Genomic DNA, 26,747 nt, shown 5'->3' with positions numbered 1-26,747 from the left:
GCAGTGAGTGTGTCCCTTCTCAGCCCACGGGGGCCAGAAGGGGCAGGGGGAAAGTGTTGGGGAACTCCATGCTGGGGCTTGCAGACGGGTGCCTGGTGGTCTGCGCCCCACACCCGGCCCCACCGTCATCCTGTCTCCTGGGTTACTTCCACCGGCTGCTGACAGAAGCCAGGTGCCGGCAGCCCCCCCACAGCCCACCCCTGCCCTGCTCCAGAGCGCCTCGCCCTGATCGCCCCACTTTTATGGGGGGATCTGGGGGTTGGTGGCACTGCAAGGGGCTGCCTCCATGGCAGGGACACCAAATCCCCCCCTGCCTTCCCCTTGTTCCATGCTGTGCCAGCCCCTGCCTGCTGCTCTCCCCAGGGCCTGCGGGTTCTCTGTCAGGATTTCTCTTTCCTTTCTTCTTCATGATGAACAATTAATAATTTATCCCATAATAAAAGAGGAAACGGTTAATGAGATGAAAACAACCCAGAAACATCTGCTGGGGCTGCTTTCATCGCCTCCCCGAGCCGCCTTTGCAGGAAGCGGGGGTGGGGGGGGTGGGGGCCGGGGGCGCTGGGGGGGGCTGCAGCAGCAGGAGGTTGTCCCCCACACCCAGCCTTCCTCACCATGGCCTCCTCCTCCTCAGGGACCCCCAGGCCACCCTGTCCCTGTTGAACTATGTTGTACCATCAAAGCCTGGCTGAGACTTGCAGGGCTCAGGGCGCAAATGGCGCTGATTGTCCTGCCATGGGGGTGTCACCCAAAACCGGGCAGCTAAGCCTGGTCTGGCACTGCTTAGTGTTTCCAGATATGTGCCTGGATGCTGGAGGGGAACAGGGCTGTCCCCTCCATCCTCTCTGTCCCCAGCCCCCATATCCAGATGTTGTTCATTACCAGTGATCTGATCTCCTGTGAGCAGGGTTGTCCTGGGGACCCGATGCTATCAGGGTGGCAATGCAGCCCCAAACCCTCCTGGCATGCAAGAGGACATGGTGGGGACCAGGCACCCTGACAGAAAAGGGGGCTGCAGGATTGGCTCCCTGACTTGGTGCTTTGCTGATATTTATGGGGCCCCAGGAGGAAGCTTATTTCAGGACTGCTTATTTCAGCAGCAGCTTTGTGGCATGCGAGGAGAGATGTGAAGGGACACAGCCAGGGTGCGGATGTTGGTAGGGATGCAGCATGCCAGGGAAGGGGATGGCAGGGAGAGGCAGCACAGAAAGTGGGAAAGGGACAGGCAGCAAAAGGGGAGGGGAAGGCAACACCTTCACGCTCACAATGCACAGCCAAGAGCCGGACTAGAGGCAAGAGCCTGTCCTGACGAGCCCTGCAACTGGCTTTCCCATGGGAGAGGACTGCAAGGAACCTATGGAGGGACTGAGGGTTGGCAGGGAGGTAACAGGCTGGGGTGCTGCAGCGATGTGTCTGGTTGGGGGTTTGTGCAGGGAGAGCAGGGCTTGGCCAGGATGATGCTGCCTGCCTCTGCTTCCAATTTAGCTGATTCTCGCCTGGATCCCCACAGCTCCTTAATCTGTTTGCCTTCCAAAGCCATTAATTCAGAGCCTGGTGAAACCCCCATGCTCTAATCCTAGCCTGCCCCCTGGCTCAGTTGGGTCCAGCTCACTGGGGCTGGCAGGGGCATGGCATGCGCTGCCAGATGCTGCCGGTGCCCAGCACAGAGCCCCTTGCCACCATGAGGGAGCAGGCTCCAAGCCCAGGCTCCGACAATCCCCAGGTCCTCCAGTGCCACGAAGGGCCATCGCGGGGACAGGCAGGCGCGATGACAGCTGGGGAGATGGCCTGTCCTCCGCCAGCCCCACAAGGCACCCAGCCCCACTTCACAGAGGTGTCGCGGAAAAACTGACATCAGCATCAGCCCAAAGGAATTTGGCCACCCTGGCCCATCCCAGCTGGGGACAGGGACAAGGGCCTCCACCATGCACCACGGCAGCCTTGAGCAGGGCAATGCAGAGGGACACACGTATAAATCCCCTTCTTTGCTGTACCACTTCCCAGGAGCAGCCAGAGGGCCTGGGAGCATCCCCGGGGTACTCTCTCTGTTCCCATGTGCCCCTCCATGACCCAAGTGCAGAGAACAGCCAGCTCATGACACTGGTGACACCCCCTGTGTCAGACAGGGACAGTGGTTGGGGTTTATTTCCCCAGAACCTCATTTTTGTACCCAGGGCTTCAGCATGGGGAGAAGGGGCTAATCACTACCCAGGTCCCCCAGGGCTCCTGGTATGGCTGTGACCCTGCCACCCCTTTGTCCCCTCTGCTCCCCACAGTGCCGGACATGATTGCTGACCCCAGGAGGGCCAGTGGTAGGTGGTGGTGGGGAAGCTGTCCAGACGTGATGACACCTCTGAGCTGCCTCTAAGCTGTGGACCCCAACATCCTGCTTCCCTCCCCCAGCCATGCCAGCCTTCATCATCTCCTCATTCCCAGCCTGAGTAATTGGTGGATTGGTGACAGACAGGCTCATTAACAGCTTAATTTCGGCTCAGTCTCTTCCTGCCAACCCCCAGTCCAGGTGGGGACAAACTCAGCAGGGTGCAGGGATGGACATCTCGAGGCCAGTGCACCCCATTGCTGCACCCCAGGGGGGCACCCACAGAACTGGTGGGAGAGTACATGTGTGCACACACGTGTGTACAACACACATAGGCAGGCAGCCCTGCCCTAGGCAGCCCTCGTGGCCTTGGCTTCCCGACACCAGGGTGCATAGGAGGGACCCCCATCCCTGGGCATGGGGACAGTGCCACCCTGCCCCTCACCCTGCTGCCAGCAGTGATGCCACCGGGACGGGTGCTGCAGGTGCCGGCAGCTGCCCACCCTCTGGCCTCACCCTACTCTTGTTTGCTCTCATATCCGCAACGGCTGTGGCAGTTCGGCTCCTTTGTTCTGGCAGATAACAGGGTCCACCACTGCCTCTGAAGCACCGGCTGGCAGCCGGGCACCGCTGACACCCCAACTGGGCACCAGGCATGTGGGGTATGGGCAAGGGATGCAGGCAGAGAGGCAGGCAGAGCCTTGGGTGCATGCAAGGAGTATGGGTAGGAATGGCAGCAGGGATGGGTGGCAGTACTGGCAGGGCTGCAAGCAGTGTGTGTGGGCATGGAGTGCAGAGGTGCAGGCAGGTTTTACAGCCCCACTGTTCCTCTGCTTTTGCCCGCAGGGTCACACTGCAGCCCAGGAGCCCATCCCCAGCACTCCCCTACCAGGTCAGTGCCCAAACCCACACCCCTATCCCCCTCCCCAGCAAAGGCAGCTGGAGGCAGCCCAGAAATGGCTGATATTGAGCACTGAAAGGCTGCCCCACCGGATGGAGGCCTGGCTGCATTTCAAAGGAGCACAGTTGTATAATTTATCGGAAGGAGATAACAGCTAAGGGCGGGCGGCGGGGGGAGGGAGGGAGAGAATTGCACCCCCACTCAAAGGAGACAGTCACCACAGCTACCAGGGCTGCCAGGATCCATCACACTGAGGGCATGGGCACTTCCCTGGCCATGGCAGGACAGGGGAACACCCCAGTGGGTCCCATTTTGCACTGGGATGTTTTGGGATTGCCCCAAGGCAGGGGCAGACAGTGTCACCCTGTGCCCTGCTTTGGAGGCACTGGCTGGATGCTCCCTCTTCCCAAGCATGCCTTCCCTGGCTGCTCTGATGTTCAGAGACCACAGTGTCTAAGGCAGGACCAGATCCAGGCCACCTGGGTTTAGGTTTTGGATGGCCCACCACCCCAGGGACTCATGGCCTGGGTGCCTCTGCAACCCAGCATGGGGGGGGGAAGCAGGCACGGGGGAGCCCAAGGTAGGGAAGGACTGGTCTTGTGGGTACAGGGGCAGCGCCTGGCGCCGGATCTGGGAAGGGTTTGTTTAATCCCAGATAAGGAGGCGACGCCAGGCACCTGGCTGGCAAATGGGTGCTCCCCAGGCAACAGCACCAAAGGCCATGCTGACCCCCCTGCACCCACCCCAGGACCATCTGCTCCCCACCCAGCAGCACAGGGGTGGCATTAGCCTGGCATTAGTCAGTCTCTCTGACCACCCACACTCCTGTGGCACAGCACCGCATGACATGGCACAGCATGACACGGGGTCAGCAAGGCAGCCAGCACACAGGCAGAGTGGCGGTAGTTGGGGTTATAGTGCAGGGAAAAGTAGGGTACCCCATCCTCTGCCAATCCCGGCTGGATTTATGCCAGGGCCAGCCCCCTGTCTGATCCTGCCCCATGGGCTGCCTGGGTGTGGGGCCAAGGAGGGGGCTTGGCACCATGGCTGTGCTGCACGGCCAATGCCCGGATGTTCAGGGCTGTGCCAGGCTCCTGCTGCCACCGTGGCATCTGGAGGGCACCTGGAAATCTGCCCCTAGCCAGCTGGCCTTGCGGGTGGCTGCGTGCCAGTGACCCCTGCAAGGGGCCGTGCCCGTGGGCGCTCGGGGTCGGGGCTCAGGTGTGCGCGGTCCCGCAAGGGCAGGGAGGCAGACGGCACTGCCGGCTGGCAGGGTCTGCGGGTAGCAGCATCGCCGGCTGGTGAGCACAGCCCCGGCTGCCCACCGGCCTGCGCTGGGCCTGCCAGGCCTCAGCAGGGGCAGGAAGGGACTGCCGGGTGGGATAAGCCCTTTGTGTCACCCCGCTCTGGCCTTGACAGCGTCCAAGCATGGCTGCGCCAGGGCCTCCCTGCCTGAATCGCACTGGGCTCCCAGGGGTACCCTTGAGCGCACTCAGGGCTGGTACATGGGCCCCGGCCGGCTGGCCCCGGCCTGATCGGTCACATCCCTCCAGGATGGCATCTTGGGGGTGCTGGAGGGGCCAACTGGTCGGACTGGTGAGCCTGGCCGGGGCAGGGGTCTCCCCTCCGGACCACCCTGGGGGCGCTCTGCCATGCTCGGTGTGCTGCTGCCCCCCCCTGGCAGCGTGCACAGCCGCGGATCCCCCTCGCGGCGTCCCACGCAGGGATGCCCACGACCCCACAGCACAGCCCCGCACTTCCCATAGCAAGCAGGGGCACCCCAGGGTCCAGGATGGCAGGGGAGGCATAGGGAACTTTTGGGAGGTCCACACCCCATGCCCTGCACTGTTAAATTGGGTGCCTGGGCATGTCCCCCATACTGTGGCAGATGGGTTTGTGCCTGCGTGGGCAGAGTGGGAAGGGGGCGTGGGGCTGGGGGGGGTCGCTCGCCCAGACGATGATTAGAAGGAGCCGAGGTTATGTCGCAGCGCATTAAGGCTGTCCCTGCTGAGCACCACTGCCGCGGGGTGACCCCTCCGTGAACCTCCCGTGTACCCCCTCCAGGGGCCCCTAGCCCCTCGCACCAGCACCCCTGTCACACCACCATCTCCAACACGTCACCACCCTGCCCCATCCCACTGCCTGCACTGCACGCACACGTGAGGGGTGTGCTGGCACCGAGTCAAGGGGGACCCTGTGTCACGGGGGACACACACTGTGTAGAGGTCACACCGGCTGGGTCTGGGTACCACAGACATCCTGCAGCAGGCATCCCAGTGCAGATGCTGGAGACACCTCGGCTTTGGGTGCCACCCCAAGCCATGTCCCGGAGATGCCTGGCTCCCAGGGTTAGCATGCACTGCAGACACCAAGGCCACACATGGAGACCCATGTCCCATGGATGTTTATGCTCACGGCCTCGTGGTCCCCAGTGAGCTGCTGCCATGTGCCACATGGACAGTGCTGTGCCACCCACTTTCCCCGGTCCCTGTCACACCAGGACACCACCCGCCACCTCCACGCCAGCCCCATCTATGCCACGTCCAGGCAGGCAACCCCTGCTCAAATTGGGCACAGGGTCCCAGCTGCCACATCCCATCTGAGCCAGGAAAACCCAGCTAAGGCAGGCAGGCGGTGGCATCGAGGTGCCGGGGCGGGGGGGGAGAGGGGGTGGCAGGGATGAACTCTCGACCCCGCGCCGTCGGCTCCCCACCAGATGCCAGGCGTGCGAGCACCGGTGTAAGCCGACCCCAGTCCTGCCAGAGGCCGGCTCCCCTCACGGTTCATCGGCAGGACACGGGTGGCGGCCACCGCACCTCCCCCTGCCAGAGGCCACCTCCCCTCCCTGCCCCCAAAAAGCCGTCGTGAGAAGGGGAAGGAGCGGGCGCAGGCTGCAGCCCCGCGGCCTCGTCGCTAGTTGAGTCTGCGCAGCTCATGACACTGATGCTGCATCCGCGGAGTGCCGGGTGAGGCCCTGCTGTCCCACGCCTCGGGGCTGTCGGACGGGGGCTTCGAAGTGCGGAGCCATCCGCGGCCTCGCAGCTCCCCCTGCCGACACCTTCCGCAAGGGCACCCCAGCGGGGGAGCCATGCGCCCTGGCAGCCCTCCGCTGCTGCGCATTGCCCCCGCCCTGCAATGCAGCTCCGCTGCAGCGCTCCCCCATCTCACCCCACGCCGTAACTGCAGGGCGCGCAGCGCAGCCCACGGCGGGGAAACCGGCGGCACCGGGACCAGAGGGCGCTAGGGCCGCGCGGAGTCTCGCCGCCGGTCGGCAGCAGCGCGCAGGCGCGGGAATCGCCCCGTGCGTCCTGAGGCTACTTCCGCCCCACGGCGGCAGGGCGCCTGCGCGGCGGCGGCGGGTGTGTGTTGTGGGTGCGCGCCGCGCGGAGGAGTGGGGCCGCTGCCATGGCCGGGATCCTCTTCGAGGACATCTTTGACGTGAAGGACATCGACCCCGAGGGGAAGAAGTTCGACCGTGGTGAGTGGCGCCCTGCGGCTCCCCGGCGCCGCCTGCCCGCGCCCTCCTGTGCCCGCCTTTAGCCTGCCCCGGGCCCCCTTCGCCCTGCCCCTGGGCCGTGGCTCCTCACAGTCCCTGGCATTTGCCCGCCGTGTGTTGCCGCACGCCGGTGCGTGCTTCTTCCCCAGGCCGGCTCCCCGGTGCGTACCGCTCCCGTGGTTCTCCCTGCCTGTGCGTCCGGAGGCCTGCTCCCTGGCCCTGGTACCCAGCCCCGAGCCCACCCGTGTGCATCCCTTTCCCCCAATATCTCGGGAGCAAGCCAGGGTTGGGTGAGAGACCTGTTCCCACTCAGTCCCTGGGGTCTTCTCTGTGCTTGTCCCTCACTGCTGCTCTCCACAGTGTCCCGCCTGCATTGTGAGAGCGAGTCCTTCAAGATGGACCTCATCCTGGATGTGAACATCCAGATCTACCCTGTGGACCTCGGTAAGCCATTGGGCTGCTAGTCCAGAGGGTGCCAAGCCTGAGCCAGTGTCATCTTGGGTGGGTGAGGTTAGAGGTGCGTGCTGGTGCTTGGAGGAGGGTGGCTAAATTAGCTATGAGCAGGGAATGAGCTGCCTCAGACTTCCTTGGGTCCCGGTGTTTGTCTCCACGAGGTACTGGGCACTCTCAGCATGCTGGTGTTGAGCTGGGTTGTGGTTTGCCTCACTAAATGTGTTTGGGCTTGTCCCCAGAGGTGCTGTCTAGTGAAACTGTCTCAGTTGGTGGCAACAAAGCTTTGAGGGAGACTTTAAAAATGAGCTTCTGTGACTAAATATATTAGGTGGAAAAGAGTCTTATCCTCAGTGAAGCACAGAAGAGCTGGTGCTGCTGTTGCAGAGTCTCGCACTTGCTGCCCATGGTTCAGCCAAGTCCTCTGGGACTCTCCCCATGAATATCTTGTTGTATGCCATGAAAACAGCAGCGGTGGTGCCTTAGCGGCTCTGTTCTCTCTGTGGTGGTGACCAGTGGCCGTGGGGAGCAGGGAGACAAATGATCCAAGATGAGCTTTTCCTTGTTCCCCAGTCCTGTTGGAGAACTGAAGGCAGAGATGAGTTTGTGCTGAACCTGTCAGGACATCTCCTTGCCACCACACTGAGATCTGGTGCGGCTGCACCCTCACCTTCTCACTGCTCCTCTGCCCTCTCTTCCCAGGGGACAAATTCCGCCTAGTTATTGCCAGCACCTTGTATGAAGATGGCACGCTGGATGATGGCGAGTACAACCCCACAGATGACAGGCCGTCCAGGTATGGGGGTCCAGCTGGGAACATGGGTGTGTCAAGGGGGTGAGGTGCTGAGGTTCCTTCTCTCAAAGAATGCTCAGCTGGAGGAATACCTGAATTTGACTCTTCTCAGGGCAGACCAGTTTGAGTATGTGATGTACGGCAAGGTGTACAGGATTGAGGGGGATGAGACCTCCACGGAGGCAGCCACACGCCTGTAAGTGCTTATTGGTGGGAGGAGGGGAACGTGGAGCTCCAGGGGTGGAGTGGGGAGGCATTGGGATCTTGGCCCAGGTTTCTTGTGGAATTTTTCACTCTGACTGCTCCTCTCCCACCCCAGCTCTGCCTACGTGTCCTATGGGGGGCTGCTCATGCGGCTGCAGGGAGATGCAAACAACCTGCATGGGTTTGAAGTGGACTCTCGAGTTTACCTGCTGATGAAGAAGCTGGCCTTCTAGGAAATTACCTGCTTCTGTGGGCTGCCCCAAAGATGTTCTGCTGGCAAGCAAACAGGAACCCTGTGATTCCAAATCCCACCTCCGTGTCTGTGTTGTCTGGCCCTTCTGGAACTGGGGAAAAGGGAGCAGTCCCCCCCCCCATATCCTGGCTTCTTCTGACTCTTGGGATCTGCAGCCCCCTCTTGCAAGGAGAGGGGTGCCTGATGGCTGAGTGGAGACCAGCTGGTTCTGCAGTCCTGGCTCTGGCCAGGGGCAGCTGGACTGGGACAGCCACCTCTCTGCCTCAGGGCTGGGCACCATTTCCTAAGGAGCCATCCTGAGGCAAGATGGGCTTGATTAAACTAGGATGTGTTTTCTAGATCTGTCTCCGCTGGCTGAGGCTGTTGGGGAGCGGATGTGCTTGTGCTGGGGAGCAGAGAGAGCCTGTACCACTTTCCCAAAGGATGGGCAGTACAAACTTGCCCCAGGCTGTCCTGCGCGCCTCTCCGGGTGCTGCATGCTGGGGCTAGGGACCAGCAGGCAGGTGCATGTGGTGAGGTGCCGGCCGCAGCCCGACCGCCCTGCAGCGCTGCCGGCTGCCGCGGGAGGGAGCTGGGCGCTGCGGGGAGAACCGAAGCGGCTGCCGCTTACTGAGGTGAGGCCCTTGGGGGTGTGCAAGCCCCTGCCAGGGCCACAACGGCAGCAGGAAAGGACACAAACAGCCCGTTATAAAAATAGCTCTTTAATTGTAAAGCATTCACAGTAGAGGTGCCTGCCTGGGTGGGAGCAGAGCATGTGCCCACTGCGTGGGTGTTGCTGCTGTCTTGTCTCCATGGGCTGTGTGGGCACAGCAGGCTTAAACAGCCAACCCTTTCCCTGTGGGCACCTTCCTGGGTACCCAGAGCACAGCTGGGCATCTGGCTGTGAGCCCTATGCACAGCCTCATCGGGCCCTGCACCGAGGGTCTGTGCCACCTGCCTGGCCTTGCTTGCACAAGTCCTTTGCCAGGTCGTGGAAGAAGAAGCGCAGCTTGCCCTGCACCAGCTGTCGGTAAGTGAGGAAGATGCCAGTGATGTGGGTCTGCTCCGTGGAGCGTGGGGAGCAGCCTGGCTCCCAGGGTCCTGCCTGAGGGTTGAGAGTGTGATGAGATGACAAATGCCGCCATACTCAGTGCAGTGCAGCCAACACTGCCCCAGGGTATTCTGGCTCAAGGTGGGAAGACTCACCTCCCAGCTGAAGGTCTGCAGGAGCAGGAGGAAGGAGTTGGCGTGTTGGTAAAGCTGGCTCAGCTGCCTGGCCCCGCACGGCTCGTTCACCTGGCCCTGGGCACCCACCACAGCTCCCACCAGCAGTGCCATGTCACACAGGATCTCCCGCCGCTTGGTCTCGTTCTGTGGGAGCAGGCAGCAAGTAGGCTGACCTCAGGCCTGGCTCATTCCTATGCCCATCCTAGGTCTGGAGGGGGGTTCTCCATCCCCCTGTACTACCAGGTGTGCTCACAGGCATCTTGTTTGGCACTTATGGTGCCTCTGCCAAACCAGAGTTTCCTTCTTCAGCCCTGTGAGCACTGCAGTGCCAGCACCATCCTCCCAGCCCCTCTCACCGATTTGGATTTCCACTGCTGGAGGCTGAAGTCCACCAAGGGCAGCACTGCGGGACAGCTGAGTGCAGGCAGCACCTGGCACTCGCCCTGTGGGGAACAGGAGATGCTGAGGTGAGATACCAGGAGCTGTGCCCACCTCTCATCTTGGGTTCAAGGGAGACTATCCTCACCACTCTCTTCTCCATGTCCTTGGCCTCCCCAATGTACTTCTGTATGAGTCTGTTGTCGCAGACCAGCCGTGTTGAGCTGGCATGGCCCTCTTCCATGTGCAGGAGAAAGGATGTGAGGAGGAGCAGTCCTGCGAGAGACTGGGTTACCTTGGGCACCATGCCATCCTCCCTGTTCAGGTCCAACCCTGGGGCCATGCCTGCAGTGGCAACCCTCACCCCAGCCTGTTGGTGGCTTTATTGGCCCAATGATGGGGGTGCAGGGAGAGGTGTAGGGGGGCTGAGGGAGGACGTGAGGTGCTGCACCCCTGTCAGCACAGGTGCCAGGAAGAGCCAGTGTTTCTGTGCTGGTGGTGTGTGCCGAGGGCCGCACAGCCACATCTGTACCAGGTTTTTCAGCTCCGCTCTGGGCTGGGCTGCTAGTGGGGAGCAGAGCCATGCTCCCAGTGCAGCCTGGGCTAGCTCTCCAGATCTTTGCCAGGAGCAGCTCTGGGTGTCACATGCACTATGGGGAATCCCTGCCTGCAGCATCCTGCAGTGTACAGCTGCTCACCGCTGCTCTGGCCAAGAGCTTGCCTTCCCCAGCACTGCCGGCATGCTGCTGCCAAGGATGTTTCTTGGCTGGGCAGCTGCAGCATCCTGGCACTAGGCATCTCCTCTCCAAACACCCTGTGTGCATCCACCTGCCTTAGCACTACACCTGTCCCCAGAAGGCCTTTGCACAGTCTGTTCCCTAGGGCAGGCATGGAGAGATGCTCGCCTGCCCATGAGCACTGGTAGGAGCCAGGTCCAACCAAACTAGAGCCACACTGGAGGCTTGCTGCCCACCTGTGGGGCTCATCTCTTGGGGTACCCATGCAGCGGATGCTTGGGTTGTACAGCCGTGGTGTCTGCTGCCAAAGCAATGCCCCTTCCTGCTCGCTCCCGTCCCCCCTTTTGGCTGCGCACTCACTGTTCAGCTCCATGCTCAGCTGGGGGCTTCGGCCCTGCATCTTCCACCCTGGGGCCAGCGGCTGCTCCCTGCCTCCCGTCCCCCTTCCATGGAGGGCGGTGGTGGCGCGGGCTCCCCGCGAGCTGCCCAGTGGGAATGGAGGGCCGGGGGCCGGGATTGCCCCCGGGACAGGACAGCACGGCGCGGCGCTCCGGCTCCGGCCTGGCCGCCCAGCCGAGGCAGCGCGATTTCCTGTTGTGTCGCCACTGACCTTCAAGCAAAACTGCAGCGGGGGCCCCGGGCCCGGGGGACGGCTTCCTGCCTCCGGCCGCTTCCTCCCTTGTCCTGGGGCGTGGGAAGGGCGTCCCTGGGGCTGCTCACCTGGCCCCTGGCCTGAGCACTTGGCTGCTGGCACTCCAGTGGTCAACACCTCAGCTGTGCCTGGCCAGGGGGTGAAGGTGGCCCTGATACCTGCAGAACGGATGGCATGGGTGACACTGAGCTGGGTGACCCTGGGATCATCACTCCTGACAGGTTCCTGCTCCTGGCTTTGGCAGCCAGGCATAAGGGCTACCAAAGACCCTTACCTGGAGATGGGGTCCAACCCCAGCAACCCTCACCCAGAGGCAGACCTCATCCCTGGTCAACTTTATCCAGGGGTGAGCCCCAACCCTGGTGATCCTCACCCAGAGGTGGAGCCCAACCCTGGTGATCCTCCCCCCGAGGTGGAACCCACCCCCAGTGAACCTTGGCCAGAGGTGGGCTCTGTTCCCTGCATCCAGCACCTAGGGGTGACTCAGGATCCTGGAGATCTGTGGTGTGGCTGTGGTGCATGGGGACCCCTCCGAGCCAGGGAAGGTGATGGAGTCCAGGGGTTTGTCTGGCACGTGGTCCCTGGGGCTGTTTCACAAGACATACTGGCTGTGGATGGGTGAAGTACCCACAGATACCCCCTTCCTGTGTAAGAGAAGCACTGGGGGTCTGTCCAGCACCAGGCCCTGGCATGGCTGTCACATCCCCCCTGGCAAACCCAGCCCCTGCCCTAGAGCACCCTGGCTGCTGGGGTGGGGGATGCACACACCCATACCTGTGTATACATGCATGTGTGTGCCCAAATAGCACACATATAAACACTCCCCATGTGCACGCACACTTCCTGCGGCACATGTCAGGATGCACGCACAGATAACTCTGGGAGCCAGGCAGCCCTCCACATGCTTCCCTTTGGCGGAGGACCCCTCCAGCTGATGTCCTCTAGCTCCCAGTCTCCCTGCAGCCTTGTGCTTCCTTCTCACACCACTGCTCTTGCACGCTCCCACCCCTGTCCCTGTGGCCAGCCGTTCCCGGCAGCGCCTGGCCGGGTGACAACAGTTGGAGTAAACACCTCAGCCCCGCTCCGCCTGCCCCATGCCCTGCTCAGCCCCCAGAGCCCACCTTGCAGGTCACGGGGTGCCCAGACGGGGGTCCAGCAGGTGCTGTGTCTCCAGGGATGAGGCTGGCAGCCTGGCTCATGTGGGGCACGGCTGGCAGGAGCCATGAGCACCGGGGTCAAACGCGGCCAGGCTTCCCCTGCTCAGCCATGCCTCGTCTCTGCGGACGTGACAAGCTGCAAACACGCCTGACAGCACCCTCAGCCCCTCCGACAGTGCTGGCCTTGCTCCTGCCACTGGCCCCGTGTCAGTCCCTGCCATGCACAGGTCCGTATCCTTCCCAGGGCACAAAGCCATTGATGATGACAGGCTGGAGGGCTGCAGTGCACTGCACTCCCTACTTGTCCTCATCACTAGGCAAATGAATTCATCGAGGGAAACCAGACAGCTGCTGGAAACTGGAAGTCTGCTGGACACCAGTGGGCACCAAGGCAATTAAACTGCCTTCAGCAGCCCCTTTACTTCAAAATGCTCTTTTTCAGTCATGCCAGAAGCTGGTGGGCAGCAGGAGCCTGTTCCTGTGGGCAACCTGGTATTCCTCTGCTGAGAAGGGCATTGCCAGTGTTTGCTGACCACAGCAGGCAGACAGAAGGGGATGTGGGAGGAGCCCCTGCTGCTGGTCCACTTTGTTTCCCACAGCAAAATCCAGAGATGCTGCATGCTGTGGAGGGAAGGGGAGTGGGGATAGTGAGTGAGGGTCAGAGAGCTCGGTGTGGCATGGAGGCTCTGGCAGAGGTGAGCAGGTATCTGGCAGGGGGCAGGAAGCTGGGGGGGAGGGGGGGCTGCGGGGCTGTGCAGCTGGCCAGATCCTGGTGCCAAGTTTCCCACCTCTCCTTACAGGGTGCAAAGTGCCGGGAATCCCACTGCGGGGGGGCGGCTGTTTGCACCCACTTCGCCAAGGTGCTGACGGTAGCCGGAGGTGCCAAGCAGAAGGGGGGGGGGACGGAGCGACGTGTGGCACAGCTGCTGACCCACAGGCCACCCAGATGTGCTCGGTGGGCACCCTCAGGGATGTCAGTGCAAGGCGGGGGGGGGGGGGGGGGGCATGGGAAGCAAACCTGGGCTTCCAGGGACGGGGGGGGTGTGTGTCTCAGCCCCCTTTGAAGCCCCCATAAAAGGGTCCGGCATAAAGGGAAGAGAAAGTCAAAGGAACAAAGCAAGCAGCTAATCCCGGCATGAGCAAACAGCCCCGTTTGCTCAGGGCACAGCTGTCCCCGGGACGGGGGAAAAGAGCACAGCAGGATTGTGGGGGAGCCAGGCAGCGGGGGACCCTCTACCCCTGCCGGTCCGCTCCCTGGGTGAGGGAAGCTCCGGGGGCTGGGTGTCTCCTGACCCCTCCGGGCCATTTCACGTTTGCATATTGCCAATAAACATCCGTGGTCAGATCCCGCTCCCCATGCCCTCCGCATCACGCTCTGCTCCCTGCCAGCCCGTCCCACGGTGCTGCTGGGCATATGGGCTTGCAAAGGCCACCTTGGCCGGGGTGCTGCAGCTCACGGGGTGAAGGCTGGCAGGGTTTTCCCCATCTTTCCTAATTCCCAGCAGGCTACACGCTGCCCGGTACCCAGCACAAAGCCCTAGGTATTGTCCAGAGGATGCCCATGGGCGAACCCTGCATCTGCTCCCTTTCAGCTTGTGCCAGTGGCTCTGCTGGAGTTTGGGGTGACCCCATTGTGTCACCTTCTCCTATCCTGCTCCTCAGCTGAGCTCCCCACCCCAGTGAGGGTCACAGGGGGTCCTGGGAGGGCACCTCAGCCCTCTGCCTCCATCCCGCGGGGTGGTGAATGGGTTAATGCCAGGCGGCCGAGCCGCAGGTGGGCGCAAGAATGAAATTCCTTCTCGCTGTCCTGCGAAGTCTGGGCACAAATATTTGCCTGCATGTCCGGTGGGGAGGGGGGAGACCACCATCACTCTGGGAGTTTGCTAATCCCCATGCCAAACACAGCCCTCCATGCCCTGCATGCCCCCCACCTTCCCCCTGCTGGGGTTGCCCCACAGCAAGGGGAAGAGGAGACATTTGGGGCCAAGGGAATACCAGCACATTTGGGTGCTCCTATAAGCAGGGAGCTCTATAGAGTTGACGAGTGCTAGAAGCAGGTATGGTACTCCAGGACAAAGCCAGGATCTGCATGGCATGGCAGACAAGGCTGTTTTGGGGTCTCCATCCTGCTCCCTGAGCTGTGCCTGCTGCAGCAGTGCAGGATGAAGACAAGAGCCCCAACCATCCCCGTCATGCCAGCAATGCACCCTCCATAATAAAGTCCATGTGTTCGCAGACAGAAAACAGCCGCTTTCCACGTCCTCCGTCACTCCCCCAAACTGCATCCCCATCCCTGTACCTGCCACCCCCAAAACCCCCTCCATCCCCAGACCCCCCTGGCTTTTGTCTGGGGCAGCCCAGTGCTGCAAGCCGCCTACCAGTTGTGCAAATATTGCTGGAACGACTGTAATCCCCGTGTCCAACGTGAATTATGAGATATTTCCACCCATTACGACAGCCCCCCCCACACACACCCCCCCACACCCTGCCGCGTGTGTGCGAGGCTGGGGGGGATTAGTCACGGTGCAAGCCGCGATCGGCTCAAAGCTTTGGGGAAGCTGATGGCTCTCTGCACCCTGGGTCGGTCGAGGGGGGCTTGTTTTGGCAAGAGGGAGTGCCCCTTGCGCCTTCCTGGCTCTTGGCTCCTGGCTGCTGGGGTGCCTGGGAGGCGGTGGGAAGGGGCCCGAGGTGTGCGGTTTTGCCTCGACCCCATCGCCGGGCAGCAGAGGCTCCTTCCTGCCGCTGGAGCCCTGCTCATGTTCAAAGCCGCAAGCAGGCAGCAGCTAATGAGGCCAGACAATAGGGAGCTGCGTGGGGCAGGAGGCTGGCGAGGGCCTCTGTGACACCCGCACGCCAAGCACGGCCCTGGCACCGTGGCCCACAGGACCCTTGCTGTTGGACAGGGCATATGCCCACAAAGTCCTGGTGGCCCTGGTGGCCACCTGGAGGGTGTCATCAGGAAGTCCCACCCGTTCTGTGCTAGGGTGGCACCCACAGGGGACACCATCACCCCACCCAAGGACAAGCTGGGTGCCTGCTCTGGTAGAGGTGCTGAAGGGTGTGGGTGCCTGGCAGGGTGGTCGGGGCTGCCCATGGCCAGCCAGCTCCATCCCCATGTGGTTCCAGCTGCCCACAGCCGGCAGCCCTGTTGGGGATGTGCTGGTGCCAGGCCTGGCTCTGGAGTGCCTCAGAGCCGCCTTTGTGCAGGGTGCTGCCGGCACACATGTGCTGGTGCTGGGAAGCAGCTGCTGGGACCCAGACCCTTTCCCAAGTGCCGGCGCCATCCTCCTCCCCACCAGCCCAGAGACCCCCGAGGTTCTGTCAAGCCACCCTCTGCCCTCACATGGAGGCACCCCATGGCATGTCCAGGGGCAGCCAGAGCTGCGGATGAGGGACGCCCAGGCACGGCTGGGACATCCCTTTATCCATTTCACCTCTGTCGGCGTGCCCCCGTTGCAGTGGCAATACCCCCTCCCTGAGCAGGGCTGCCCTCCTGCACTGCCAGGCCCTGTGCCAGCATACCACCCCTATCCCAGCCCGGCAGTGCCAGACCACCCTCACAGCCCCCCTTTCCCTCACGCTGCCACCCTGTGCCTCAGTTTCCCCCATGCCGAGGACTGCAGACAGGCGGGTTCCCTGTCTCTCCTTCCTTTCCCTGGGAAAGGGGAGGGAGCTTCCCCTGCCGCTTCCCTGCTTCCCCGAGTCCCGCAGCCGAGCCAGGAGACTGTGACGAGCTCTGGGTTCGCGGAGCCAGCAACAGATTCCTGGCACCGGCAGAGCGTCCGGGAACCGTCGCCCGCCTCCTCCCTGCTCGGCCCTGCTCACGTCCCGCCGTCCCTCAGGGCCGCTGCCGTGCCGCAGTGGACACCGTGCTGTGACGCTGGCACGGCCTCGGAGAACCCAGTCTTCCCCTGCCCACTGCGCTGCCGGATCCCAGGCCCGCGGGAACGCTGGGAGAGAGAAGCCGGGACAGGTCAGTGGCACTGCAGGGGACAGCAGGGAGGGCACGGGGCCAGGGGGTACCATGCTATCAGGCATGGTCCCCATGTGCAGAAAGTTCTTGGAAGCACCAGAGCATTGGGCATTGCCATGCCCAGGGGATGCCTGAGGCCTTGGCAGTGTCCCAGCCCTGGCAATGCCGTGGGCCATCCCACTGGGGGAAGACCATCTGCTCCTCACTGCCTCCTGCCAGCACCAGCTCCTGCCATGGGCAGATCCCCAGCATGGCCAAGGCCCCACAGCCCCGCTGCCCTTGCTGGAGAGGTGCCCACTGCTCAGGGATATGTGCCAAACAGGGTCAGGGAACAGGATGGGGCAGCTGCGACCAAGCTGGAGATAGGCAGCTCCATGTGGGCTGACTGGGGGCACGGGGCGGTGGGCTGCAACCCACCCCAGCTGCTTGCTGGGCCATGGGGAGGCCCAGGAGGAGCCTTCTAGGGAGGCAGGGGCTTGTTGTGCTCCAGCTGTGCCGTGTTTCCCTAGCTACACTGCGCAGCTGGCCGGGTGTTTGTACCGCCCGGAGTTGATTTTGGCAGCTCTGCGTTTCCCCCTCCTCCCTTCCCCATGTGCCTTCCCCTCCGGGGGCGCCTGCTCGCCATGCACCCGCCACCCGTCCCTGCCACCCTCAGTGGAGGTCTCAAGGCAGGGACACGGCTGGCACACAACGGCCTCCTCCTAACAGCGTGTGCCTCAGTTTCCTCAGCTGGATGATGCTCTCCCCAGGCTTTTCTATGGTGTGCACTCACTGCCCGCCATCTTCGCCAGCTCAGGCACATGTGGGTGATGAGCAGGACTGGTGCTGGGTGCTGCTCTCTCAGCCTCTTCCACAGCTGCCCCCTCCCTTCCCCAGGCAAGGTAACCCAGGCACCCAGGCTCCTGTCCCACTGCAGCCACTGTCACTGGTGGGCAGCAGCCCAGGGTCCTGCCCTGAAGCCTTCCTCTGCCCAGGATGGACATCAGCCAGAGGGATTTAGGGGTTTCGAGGGCACAAGTTGTGGGGTGCATGCGACTTTGCAGAATGCAGTGTGGGTTGGAGGGGTGCAGCATGCTTCAGGGACCTATGCTCAGGGCTGCTGAGCATGGAGGACCTTTATGTCCTGAGGAAAGGCTGGCTGCATGGGAGAGGTCTGCAGGGGGTCCATGTGCCACAGGGAACAGTGTGGATGGACAGTGCCCTGCAGCGCCCCATGTCCTGGAGTGCCAAGTGGTCTGAGAATGGGCCAAATGGATGGAGGAGTCCCCAGGCTGTCCCATGCCTTGGGGGCCCTACAAGCCCTGGGAGTGCTATATGGATGGGAAGGCCCCGGGATGCCCTGTGCCCAGAACATGCCCCATGCTAGGGAAGAGTATATGGATTGAGGAGGGGAGCATTTGAATGAGGGTGCCCCACAGATGCCTTGTTCCCAAGGAGGCTTATGTGGATGAGGGACTCCCTAGTGGTTCATATGCATGGGGGCATGCCCAGGAAGTCCAGTGCCCCGGAACACCCTGAGCTCTGTGGAAGGAATGTGGATAGCGGTGTCTCCACAGTGTCCTGTGTCCCGGGGTGTTATGTGGATTGCACGGTTGGGTGTTCTCAAGATGCCCAGCTCCTGGGTGTGCCCCGTGCCCTGCAGGAGGGTATGTGGATGAAGGCATCCCTCAGAGGATGTGGATAAAGGCATCCCTCACGTGCCCTGGGGCTGGCATGTGAGGGGAGATGCTCTGCACCCTGGGGTACTCCAAGACAGGGGGAGGGGGGCAGTGGATGGGGGGGTCCCCAGGACACCCCGATGGAGGTTACCCAGTGCCCGGCGGGGCAGCTGCGCCCCCCGGGGTGCCGTGGGATGGCCCATGCCCGGCGGGTTCTGTGCCCGAGGCGGGGGTTCAGATCGCGGCGGGGGCTCGTCCCCCCCCGACCGGTCGCTGCCTGCGCCTCATTAGCGGGGCCTTTGTTTGCACAGGGCTCGCAGCTCCCGCTTGCCCATGCCGCCGCCTATAAAGCGGAGCCGGAGCCGGCGGTCGGGCAGAGGCGGCGGCAGCACCCGGCAGCGCCCGGCCCCCCCTCCCCGCCCCCGGCCGCCTGCCCGCCCCGGCCGACCGGCACGATGCGCGCCGCGCTGCTCCTGCTGCTCGCCCTGCTCCTGCTGCTGCCCGGCCGCGCCGCCCGCCCCAAGCTCGCCCTGCCCATCCGGCCTGACACGGACCCGCTGCCCCCCGGAGGGGCGGCAGGTAGGAGACCCCATTCCCTCCTCCGCTCCAGCCACCCCCCGTCCTGTACCAAGCCGCTGTCGCGCCCCCCTTCGTATGTCTCGCTTCGTCCACCCCCTTCCTGCCACCCGCACCCGCGTCCTTGCACCGCATGCCTGCACCTCCCTTTCCTCCCCTTTTCTTGCATCGCGCATCCCGCTCCGGGTTTCCCGGGTGGTCGGGAGCGGCACCGGGAGCAGCACCGGGAGCGGGATCGGGAGCGGTCGCCGTGCCCAGCGGGCGGCGGGGCGGTGCCGGCAGCTGTCCGGGGCTGCGGCAGGGGGGTATCAGCGGCCCAGAGGTGACGGGGGCGACGGTGGTGGTGGCGGTGGGGTCTCCGCAGGCTGCGCCTTCGGGGGTCACTTCTATGCCCTGGAGGAGACGTGGCACCCGGACCTGGGGGAGCCCTTCGGGGTCATGCGCTGCGTTATCTGCCACTGCGAGCCGGTGAGTGCCCTTGTACCCCCCTTCCCGAGGGAGATTCCTCCAGGACCCGGCCCTGCTGGGAGGGAACTGGAAGAGGGGGAGTTTTCTACCCCTTCATCCAATACAGCCCCTCCTCACGGAGAAGGGAAGCGGGGATCCCTCCAGCCAGCCGGACACCTGGATGTCCTCCCCCGCGGCAGCAGGGGGAAGAAGGGGGTTTAAAGGATCAGGCTTCATTCCTCCTCCACCTCCTCGGGGATGGGCCCCGGCCCCCTCCTTCCCTCCGAACAGCCCCCAGGGGCCGGGGCTGGAGGGGCCATGCACAGCTGGGCAAGGGGCTGGGGGCCGTGGGGAGGGGGCCCGGGCTTGGCTGCCGTTCAGGCAGCTGGGGGCTGCGCAAGGTGTCCGTGCTGCCCGCGGGGGCTCCAGATGGGCTGGGATGGGGTATCCAAGTTGGCCGGGGGGGGGCAGACATTGACACGACTCTCCCGGGCTTTTCCCGCAGCAGAGGAACCGCCGAGGGAAGCCGGCAGGAAAAGTGAACTGCAAGAACATGAAGCAGGACTGCCCGGTGCCCGCCTGCCCACGGGCCACGCTGCTGCCCGGGCACTGCTGCCACACCTGCCCCAAAGGTGAGGCCAGCGGCTGCCTCCCTGCAGGAGGGTCCCCCGTGGGTTGGGGAAGGGGGCACTGCACGCACACTTCCAAAAAGGGCTGCTTGCTTTGTTATGGAGGTTGTCATTGACCTGCGGGATGCTTGCAAGGTGGTGGTCATGTGGAAACCCTGGTGGGAACAGCTGTCCCCACACCACCCTGGAAGGGGTGTCAGAAGGGTGCTTAGGGCTCAACATCCTGCCTGTCCATCTGCCTGTGCCCAGTATGCCCCCACATGCAAGCTCAGAGCCCCATGGTGATTCACAGGACACATCTCAGTCTGTCTTTGGAGGGGGTATTACTGCCTCCCCCCCTCTGAGCTCTTGGGCACAAGGAGCGTGGTGCAGTGGTCTCCCCCTGTGCTCATCTCATGCCAGCTTTGCCAGGACCCCCAGAGAAGAGTCCTGCACTTGCCCTCGACACCTTTGAGTACTTCCAGGACAAGGAGGATGACCTGGACAAGCCCTACAATGACCGCTCCTATGTCAGCTCTGAGGGGCTGGCCCGTGATGATGCCCGCACAGGTGAGTTGCCCACCCAGGCAGGCAGCAGTAGTGTGGGCACCCCTTCCCCCCCCCCCGTGCTCCCCACTGTCATCAACATCTGCTCACCAGAGTTCGTGGCCTTGCTGACGAGTGGTGGCCCAGAGCTGTGGCACCGGACGTCCAGTGCAGTGGCCAAGGCTCGCTTCACCCTGCTGCGCTCCTACCTGCTCTTCTCCATCAGCTATGAGCGGTGAGTCCTGCCTGCTCCCTGTTCTCTGCCCAGGCCATCACAGCGGGCACCCACCGCCCAGAAAAGGGGGGGATGCAGCAGTGCTTGTGCCTCAGTTTCCCTTCCGACCTCCCCCTGCAGTGCCACAGCCTTGCACTGGCAGGGTGAGAGATCTGGGGAGGGGTCGGTGTGCTGGGGGTCCAGCCTGGGCGAGCAGCCGGGATTTCGGCACACCCACGGCGCCGGCCGGGCCTCACCCCTTCGCCTCCAGGTCTGGAGCGTGAACAAATGGGAACGGCTCCAGGGCTCCATGGAGGACGCGGGCGCCGCGGAGCAGAGGCGCTGTGCCGCGCAGCAGGCTCTGCCGCCGGGATCCCCCATCCTCACTGTGCCCTCGCCGGATGCCCGGCGGCAGCCGAGCCGCTCCTCTCCCTCCCTTCCTCCTTCCTGCTCCAGTTTCTTCTGCTCTTCTTGCTTCCAGGCCCCTTTGCATAGTAAAGTGGTGACTAATTTCCAGCTCCAACCGGGGGAGCCAAACGGAGCCGAAAATGCTCCTAATTTACAGCCGGGCCCAAGCGCTCGGCTGCTGGCGGGTCCTGCTCTGCCGCCGTTCCCGGTGGGCACCCCGCTCCTGCCCCAAGCAGCTCTGGCACCGCTCCGGAGCAGGGGAGCCCAGGGACCAGTGCCGAGTTGGCACCCGGCGGGATAGCCGGCTGGGTGTGGACTGGCAGAGCATGGCGCTTGGGACCCCACGGGGGGATGTCACCCTTCTCTTGCCCACCCCATATCTTTTAGTGTGCCCTCCCCGATGCACCCCTGTGCCCAGTGCTGAGGGAGGGTGGTGCCAGGGGACACGGGGCCGGGCAGGAGGTCCTTGCTCACCCCCTGTGTGCCCGCAGGCTGGGGCGGCCGAGCCGGGTGCGTTTCAGTGACCCTGAGGGCAATGTGTTGTTCGAACACCCCGTGCAGAAGACCGCTACCTCCGAGGATGGCATGGTGAGAGGGGAAGGGAGGGCACAGGGCACGGTACCCCTTCCTCTCCCTCCCTGGGTATGCGGTGGCCCCAGCCGCTGCCCAGCCCTGCCGTCACCCACAGCTCTGCGGGATGTGGAGGACAGTGTCCAAGGCCAACGTCCAGCTGCTGAGGGGGGAGCAGCTCCGTGTGTCCCTTGTCACCCGTACACAGCCCTCTGGAGAGGTCCATGGGCAGATCATCAAGCACCGGGCGCTCTTTGCTGGTCAGTCCTGCTCCCGCCTGCCCAGCGGGTGGGTGCCCATCATGATGCCTCTCACACCTCCTCTCCCCACACAGAGACGTTCAGTGCCATCCTGACCTCATCGGACCCCACACACCTGGGTGCTGGGGGCATGGCCATGCTGACACTGAGTGACGCAGAGAACAACCTGCACTTCATCCTCATGGCCCGGGGACTGCTGGAGCCTGGTGCCGGGGGTGAGGGTGGGCACAAGCACCTTGCGGGTCCTTGCACTGCTGGGGGCAGGGGGTGCTGAGTAATGCTGGGAAGTCCATGGCATGGATGTAGCTTGGGGTGCAGGAGTCAGGGTGGGTGCTTGGGCTACGTGTAGGGCTCAGGGTTGTTATAGGGGCTGTGCATGGTAGAGGTGGGGGTGAGGTGTTCATAGAGGTTGTTGCATGATTAAGGATCTGCACTGGTTGGGGTGTGTGGTGCGTACCTATGGGGGGCCATGGGGCCAGGGGATGCCGAAAGGCATATGGAATGGGAGATCAGTATGCAGAAGGACGGATTTAGGATGTGGGTTGTGCAAGGGTTTGAAGAGTGCAGAGGGGAATGGTGGGGGTCACTGTGTGTGCAGTGTCCAGTCATGCAGGACAGTGGGGATTGGGTGCTGGGGTTTGGTGGTGGTGGACACAGAGGGTGGGTTTGGGGGGCAGAGGGACAGAGGTCACAGGCCCCATCCAGTGGGTCTAACCCCCTCCGCCATGGCCAGAATCCCCCTCGGTTCCGCTGCGAGTGCGGATCCTGCACCAGGGCCAGACACTGCGGGAGGTCCATGCCAACATTACTGTGGAGGTAAAGCCCTCTGTTCCCCCATATTGCCCTGGCAGCCACAGTGCCCTCCGTGCCAGGGCTGAGCCGTGGCACTGTGACTGCCCCTGGCAGGACCCTGACTTTGCGGAGGTACTGAGCGAGCTCTCTGCCCGTGAGCTGCAGTGGTTGGTGCAGGGGCAACTCCACATCGTGGCTGAGACAGAGGGCCAGCATGCACGCCAGCTGGCAGGCACCATCACCACACGCCGCAGCTGTGACAGTGAGCATGGGGCAGGCACCCTAGGGCACAGGAGGATTGCCTATGGCCCGCATGCCAACCTTCTCCCCTGCCCTGTGCCTCTCTCCCTGGGTTGAAGCCATACAAAGTGTGCTGTGTGGAGCAGACGCCTTGCTGCCAACCAAGACAGGGGCTGCAGGCTCAGCCAAGCTGGCACTGCATGAAAATGGCACCCTGGAGTACCAGGTAGGTTGGGGCACTTGTGTCCTTCCGGGGGGATCCCAGGAGGCATCTCTGGCACTGCTCCTCAGCATCCTGCCCACAGGTGCAGGTGGTGGGCACTGCCAGTGAGGTGGTGGGCATCACGCTGGAGACCAAACCCCGGCGGAAGAGCAAGAGGAACATCCTGTTTGATATGACACCCAGCTACAAGGACGGGCTGGTGAGCACTGAGTGGCACTGGAGGGTTAACACGGGAACTTTGGATAAGTCCCCATCCCAACCTGTGTGGTTTCCTGTGGTGCCAGGCCTGGGGCACCTGGCAGAACCCCAGTGCCCGCGATGCCCACATGCTGCTGCAGAATGAGCTCTTCCTCAACGTGGCCACCAAGGACTGGGCAGAGGGTGAGCTGCGGGGCCAAGTCATCTCCTTGCCCTACAGCGGGCTGCTCATCCGCTACACAGGTACTGGGGAGCACTGAGGGTGGTAACAGGGGGCAGTGGGGCAGCCCCCACCCCCTGCTGCCTCCCATGGCTCCTGTCTGTGCGCAGAGATGCCCGTGGTGCTGGCTGGACAGCTGGTGTCCCCCCCGGTGGGCAGTGGTGCAGCGGGGCATGCCTGGCTCTCGCTGGATGAGCACTGCCACCTGCACTACGAGATCTCGGTGGCGGGGATGGGCCGCCCAGCCGATGGCACCATCAGTGCCCATCTCCATGGTGTGGCTGAGCTGGGTGAGATGGGCACCCGGCCCCACCAGCACAAGCGCCTGCTCAAGGGTTTCTACAGCACCGAGGTGAGGCGGGCACCTGGCTGGGGAGCTCCATGGTGGGGGCCAGGCCAGCCCTCACGTGCTTCCCTCTGGTGCCTCTCTCACGCTGGCAGGCTCAGGGGGTGGTGAAGGACCTGGATGCTGACCTGCTGCAGCACCTGGCACAGGGCACTGCTTTCCTGCAAGTCAGCACCAAAGCCCACCCTAATGGAGAAATGCGAGGACGGGTAGGTCCTCATCTGCACAGGTCCACATCACACACATCTGTCCCCATCCCCACCACTGCCTGCGGTCCCCAGATGGATGGTACTGCCTGGAGCGGTGTGGGAAGGGCACAGGAAGGAGGCCATGCTGTGGAATGGTCCCAGCAGCCCAGTGTGATGTGTACTGTGGTCATGGGTGCTTCTTCCACCAGCCCTGTCCATGGAGGACATCTGGGCATTGGTAAGGAAAGAGGATCCCCAGGCAGTGCCAACCCTGTTGCCTCTCTCCAGGTGCACATCCCCAACCAGTGCCATGGAGGGACGCGCCTGGCCCCTGGGGAAGCCCTGGGGGAGGCCGAGCTCCCCGAGGACACCAAGACCAGGGATCTGGAGCAGTTGAAGAAGGACCCCAACTCCTGCTTCTTTGAGGGGCAGCACCGGGCACACGGCACTCAATGGGCACCTGACTATGACAAGAAGTGCTCCATCTGCAGCTGCCAGGTATGGGCTAGGGGTGCATGCTGGGGGGGACGATGCATCACTGTCAGTAGTGTCCCCTGTGACAAGCACTGACCTGCTGCCCCCAGAAGCGCACGGTGATTTGCGACCCCATCCTGTGCCAGCCCCTCAACTGTACCCGCCAGCTGCACCCCGAGGATCTGTGCTGCCCCATCTGCGAAGGTACCTGGGGCATAGGGGGTCCCAGGCCAGGGGGCTGGGGGAGCAGGGGCTTCCCTGTGGGAGCAAGGTGGGGAGTCCCTCTCTGAGCCTCTGCTGCTGTCACTGTGTGCACCTAATGGCCTTCCTCAATCTTTCCTTGCAGAGAAGAAGACTGGGCAGGAGGAGCTGAAGCTGGAGCGGGCACGGGACAGTAGTGAGGGTGAGTTCTAGCAGGCATGGGCTGAGGGGGCTGCTCTCCCCTTCTGGCCTCCCTGGCATCTCCAAGAGGGCTGTGCCCACCTCTTCTTATTTCTTCTCTTCCTCTCCCAGGCTGCTACTTCGATGGGGACAAGACTTGGCGAGGCTCTGGCACCCGCTGGCACCCTGTTGTGCCCCCCTTTGGCCTCATCAAATGTGCCATCTGCACCTGCAAGGTAAGTGCTAGTCCCAGCTCCCCCCTTGCCTCACAGCCTGGTCTGGTGGCAGAGCTGCTCCAGGACCCATGGGTGCCCACAGCTACTGGTCATTGTAGCAGGGTCTCAAACCAGGGAGATGGTCTTGTGTTGACTGCCTCAGTGTACTCCCTGCAGGGCACCACGGGTGAAGTACACTGCGAGAAGGTGCAGTGCCCGCGGCTCACCTGTGCCAACCCTGTGCGTGTCAGCCCCTCCGACTGCTGCAAGCAGTGCCCAGGTACCTGCACCCCCTCCTGCTCTATGGTCTCCCAGCACAGCCCCTGCATGCCACCACTGGCAGTGCCACGAGGCCTGGCAGCGCCACGAGGCCTGGCAGCTTCCCTGTGCTCTTCCCTGCAGCCCCAGAGAAGAGCGTCCCTGAGCTGGCTGACACCATGCAGGCAGATGGGCCACGGGCATGCCGCTTTGGGCGCCGCTGGTACCTCAACAATGAGAGCTGGCATCCCTCCGTGCCCCCCTTTGGAGAAATGAAGTGTATCCTGTGCTGGTGTGTGGTGAGTGGCAGGAGGGGAAGGAGCCCCTGTGCCAGTCCACAGTACTTTGGGGAGGGGAGACCAGTCCAGGGTAGCTACATCCTGAGAAGCCGCCAGCCACCGAATCCCCATGCTCAGACCCTCTTTCTGCCCCACAGTCAGGGGAGACACACTGCCAGCGCCAGGAGTGCCCACCAGCTGCCTGCACCAGCCCTGCCAGAAGGGACAACCCCTGCTGTGCCAAGTGCCACGGTGAGTGCCACTGCTCCCCCAGACACCCTGTGGTGGCCTCTGCACCTTCCCAGCTCCCTTGGTGCTGAGCCAGGGCTGTGACCAACCCAAATGCCCTCCTGGCACCTGCCATGCCCATCTCTCAGCCCCACTTTCCCCTCCCCTGCAGCCCCAGATGCCCCCGTGGATGCACGGGAGAAGGTTCATGATGCCAGGGCAGAGGCATGGAGCCGCTGAGCAGTGACTGCTGCCCAGAGTGGGGCGAGCATACAGTGAGGCTGGGTGGCTGTGGGGGGGTCCTGGCTGCCCATCGCCCCCATGCAGGGCAGGGGGCACAGAGGAGCACAGCAGGGTGGATACAGCCAGGCACCCAGCCTGGGCACCCCTTCCTGGCCTGGCCACGGTGCCAGGGCTGTCCTGCCTTCTCACGCCCCTGGGCAGTGGCTGGGCTGGTGGAGGCACCCACTGCCCTCCCGTTTCAAGCCCCCTCAGCCAGTGGGCGCAGTGGGCATGGTGCCTGCCTTGTACATAGTGTAAAATCCCTCCAGACCCCGTCTCCCTCTGCCCCCCCCCCCCCCGGCTTGGCCGGGCTCATCACGTAATTTATGGTGCCCATGGACGGGGGTCCTGATGTATTTATTAAAAGCAGAGATACTGCCCACCTGGCTCCCTGCCTCTTTCTCTAGCAGCAGCAGCAGGGCTGCATCCCACGCTGGGCTCCAGTGGGATTTGCAGGCCTTGCTGAGTTTGGGGATGCATAATTTGGGAGGGGAAACTGGGGAACATGGGTCTGGGAGCCAGTGCAAGACTGGAGCCACCAGGGGTGGCGCTTGTAAGGTGGCACTGGAGAGGATCAGAGCAGGATCCAGTGCCCACGGTGGAGGCTGTGGATGCAGGGC

At 63.2% G+C, this 26,747-nt stretch overlaps 3 protein-coding genes across 11 annotated transcripts; 2 read left to right on the top strand and 1 right to left on the bottom strand.

Moving 5' to 3' along the window:
• Positions 1 to 6,577: 6,577 nt before the first annotated feature.
• POLR2H (RNA polymerase II, I and III subunit H) lies at positions 6,578 to 8,467 on the top strand. Of its 3 annotated transcripts, XM_057400386.1 has the most exons (5): positions 6,578 to 6,696; positions 7,075 to 7,158; positions 7,867 to 7,960; positions 8,070 to 8,153; positions 8,277 to 8,467. In XM_057400386.1, the coding sequence occupies exons 1-5, from the start codon at positions 6,624 to 6,626 to the stop codon at positions 8,392 to 8,394; spliced, it is 453 nt and encodes a 150-aa protein (XP_057256369.1). In that variant the 5' UTR covers positions 6,578 to 6,623; the 3' UTR covers positions 8,395 to 8,467. The 3 variants fall into 3 exon arrangements, with proteins under 3 accessions (XP_057256369.1, XP_057256370.1, XP_057256371.1); XM_057400387.1 differs by lacking the exon at positions 7,075 to 7,158; XM_057400388.1 differs by lacking the exons at positions 7,867 to 7,960; positions 8,070 to 8,153 and having other exon boundaries at positions 8,277 to 8,374.
• A 632-nt stretch (positions 8,468 to 9,099) lies between these two features.
• THPO (thrombopoietin) lies at positions 9,100 to 11,521 on the bottom strand. 2 transcript variants are annotated; one of them, XM_057400384.1, is made up of 5 exons: positions 11,096 to 11,521; positions 10,147 to 10,274; positions 9,977 to 10,063; positions 9,600 to 9,764; positions 9,100 to 9,498 (listed from the first exon to the last, which is right to left on the bottom strand). In XM_057400384.1, the coding sequence occupies exons 1-5, from the start codon at positions 11,133 to 11,135 to the stop codon at positions 9,316 to 9,318; spliced, it is 603 nt and encodes a 200-aa protein (XP_057256367.1). In that variant the 5' UTR covers positions 11,136 to 11,521; the 3' UTR covers positions 9,100 to 9,315. The 2 variants fall into 2 exon arrangements, with proteins under 2 accessions (XP_057256367.1, XP_057256366.1); XM_057400383.1 differs by having other exon boundaries at positions 10,147 to 11,521.
• A 7,067-nt stretch (positions 11,522 to 18,588) lies between these two features.
• On the top strand, positions 18,589 to 26,164 carry CHRD (chordin). Of its 6 annotated transcripts, none has more exons than XM_057400379.1 (23): positions 18,589 to 18,754; positions 19,116 to 19,219; positions 19,704 to 19,830; positions 20,239 to 20,376; positions 20,467 to 20,587; positions 21,466 to 21,562; positions 21,663 to 21,804; positions 21,879 to 22,019; positions 22,538 to 22,620; positions 22,711 to 22,858; positions 22,956 to 23,062; positions 23,142 to 23,258; positions 23,344 to 23,500; positions 23,588 to 23,829; positions 23,919 to 24,032; positions 24,300 to 24,509; positions 24,596 to 24,689; positions 24,832 to 24,888; positions 24,999 to 25,102; positions 25,259 to 25,361; positions 25,484 to 25,638; positions 25,776 to 25,869; positions 26,018 to 26,164. In XM_057400379.1, exons 1-23 carry the CDS (start codon positions 18,631 to 18,633, stop codon positions 26,083 to 26,085), a joined length of 2,847 nt encoding a protein of 948 aa, XP_057256362.1. In that variant the 5' UTR covers positions 18,589 to 18,630; the 3' UTR covers positions 26,086 to 26,164. The 6 variants fall into 6 exon arrangements, with proteins under 6 accessions (XP_057256362.1, XP_057256360.1, XP_057256361.1 ...); XM_057400377.1 differs by having other exon boundaries at positions 20,230 to 20,376; positions 21,879 to 22,025; XM_057400378.1 differs by having other exon boundaries at positions 18,590 to 18,754; positions 20,230 to 20,376.
• The last annotated feature ends 583 nt before the right edge of the window (positions 26,165 to 26,747 follow it).

This window comes from Pezoporus wallicus, unplaced genomic scaffold (genome assembly GCF_028554395.1).
Source record: "Pezoporus wallicus isolate ANWC-B61680 ecotype Strahan unplaced genomic scaffold, APGP_CSIRO_Pwel_v1 contig_6897, whole genome shotgun sequence".
In the NCBI taxonomy this organism is placed as follows: domain Eukaryota; kingdom Metazoa; phylum Chordata; class Aves; order Psittaciformes; family Psittacidae; genus Pezoporus; species Pezoporus wallicus.
This window is presented reverse-complemented; position numbering and strand designations above follow the sequence as displayed.

Coding starts and splice junctions, on each gene's coding strand:
- POLR2H (XM_057400386.1), top strand. CDS start 6,624: ATGGCCGGGATCCTCTTCGAGGACATCTTTGACGTGAAGGACATCGAC. Junction 7,961..8,069: donor ACAGATGACAGGCCGTCCAG/GTATGGGGGTCC, acceptor GACTCTTCTCAG/GGCAGACCAGTTTGAGTATG. Junction 8,154..8,276: donor ACGGAGGCAGCCACACGCCT/GTAAGTGCTTAT, acceptor CTCCCACCCCAG/CTCTGCCTACGTGTCCTATG.
- THPO (XM_057400383.1), bottom strand. CDS start 10,341: ATGGCCCCAGGGTTGGACCTGAACAGGGAGGATGGCATGGTGCCCAAG. Junction 10,064..10,146: donor AGGACATGGAGAAGAGAGTG/GTGAGGATAGTC, acceptor TGTTCCCCACAG/GGCGAGTGCCAGGTGCTGCC. Junction 9,765..9,976: donor AGCAGTGGAAATCCAAATCG/GTGAGAGGGGCT, acceptor CTGCTCCCACAG/AACGAGACCAAGCGGCGGGA.
- CHRD (XM_057400374.1), top strand. CDS start 18,830: ATGTCTCGCTTCGTCCACCCCCTTCCTGCCACCCGCACCCGCGTCCTT. Junction 19,831..20,229: donor CTGCCACACCTGCCCCAAAG/GTGAGGCCAGCG, acceptor ATCTCATGCCAG/CTTTGCCAGGACCCCCAGAG. Junction 24,690..24,831: donor GTGCTGCCCCATCTGCGAAG/GTACCTGGGGCA, acceptor CTTTCCTTGCAG/AGAAGAAGACTGGGCAGGAG.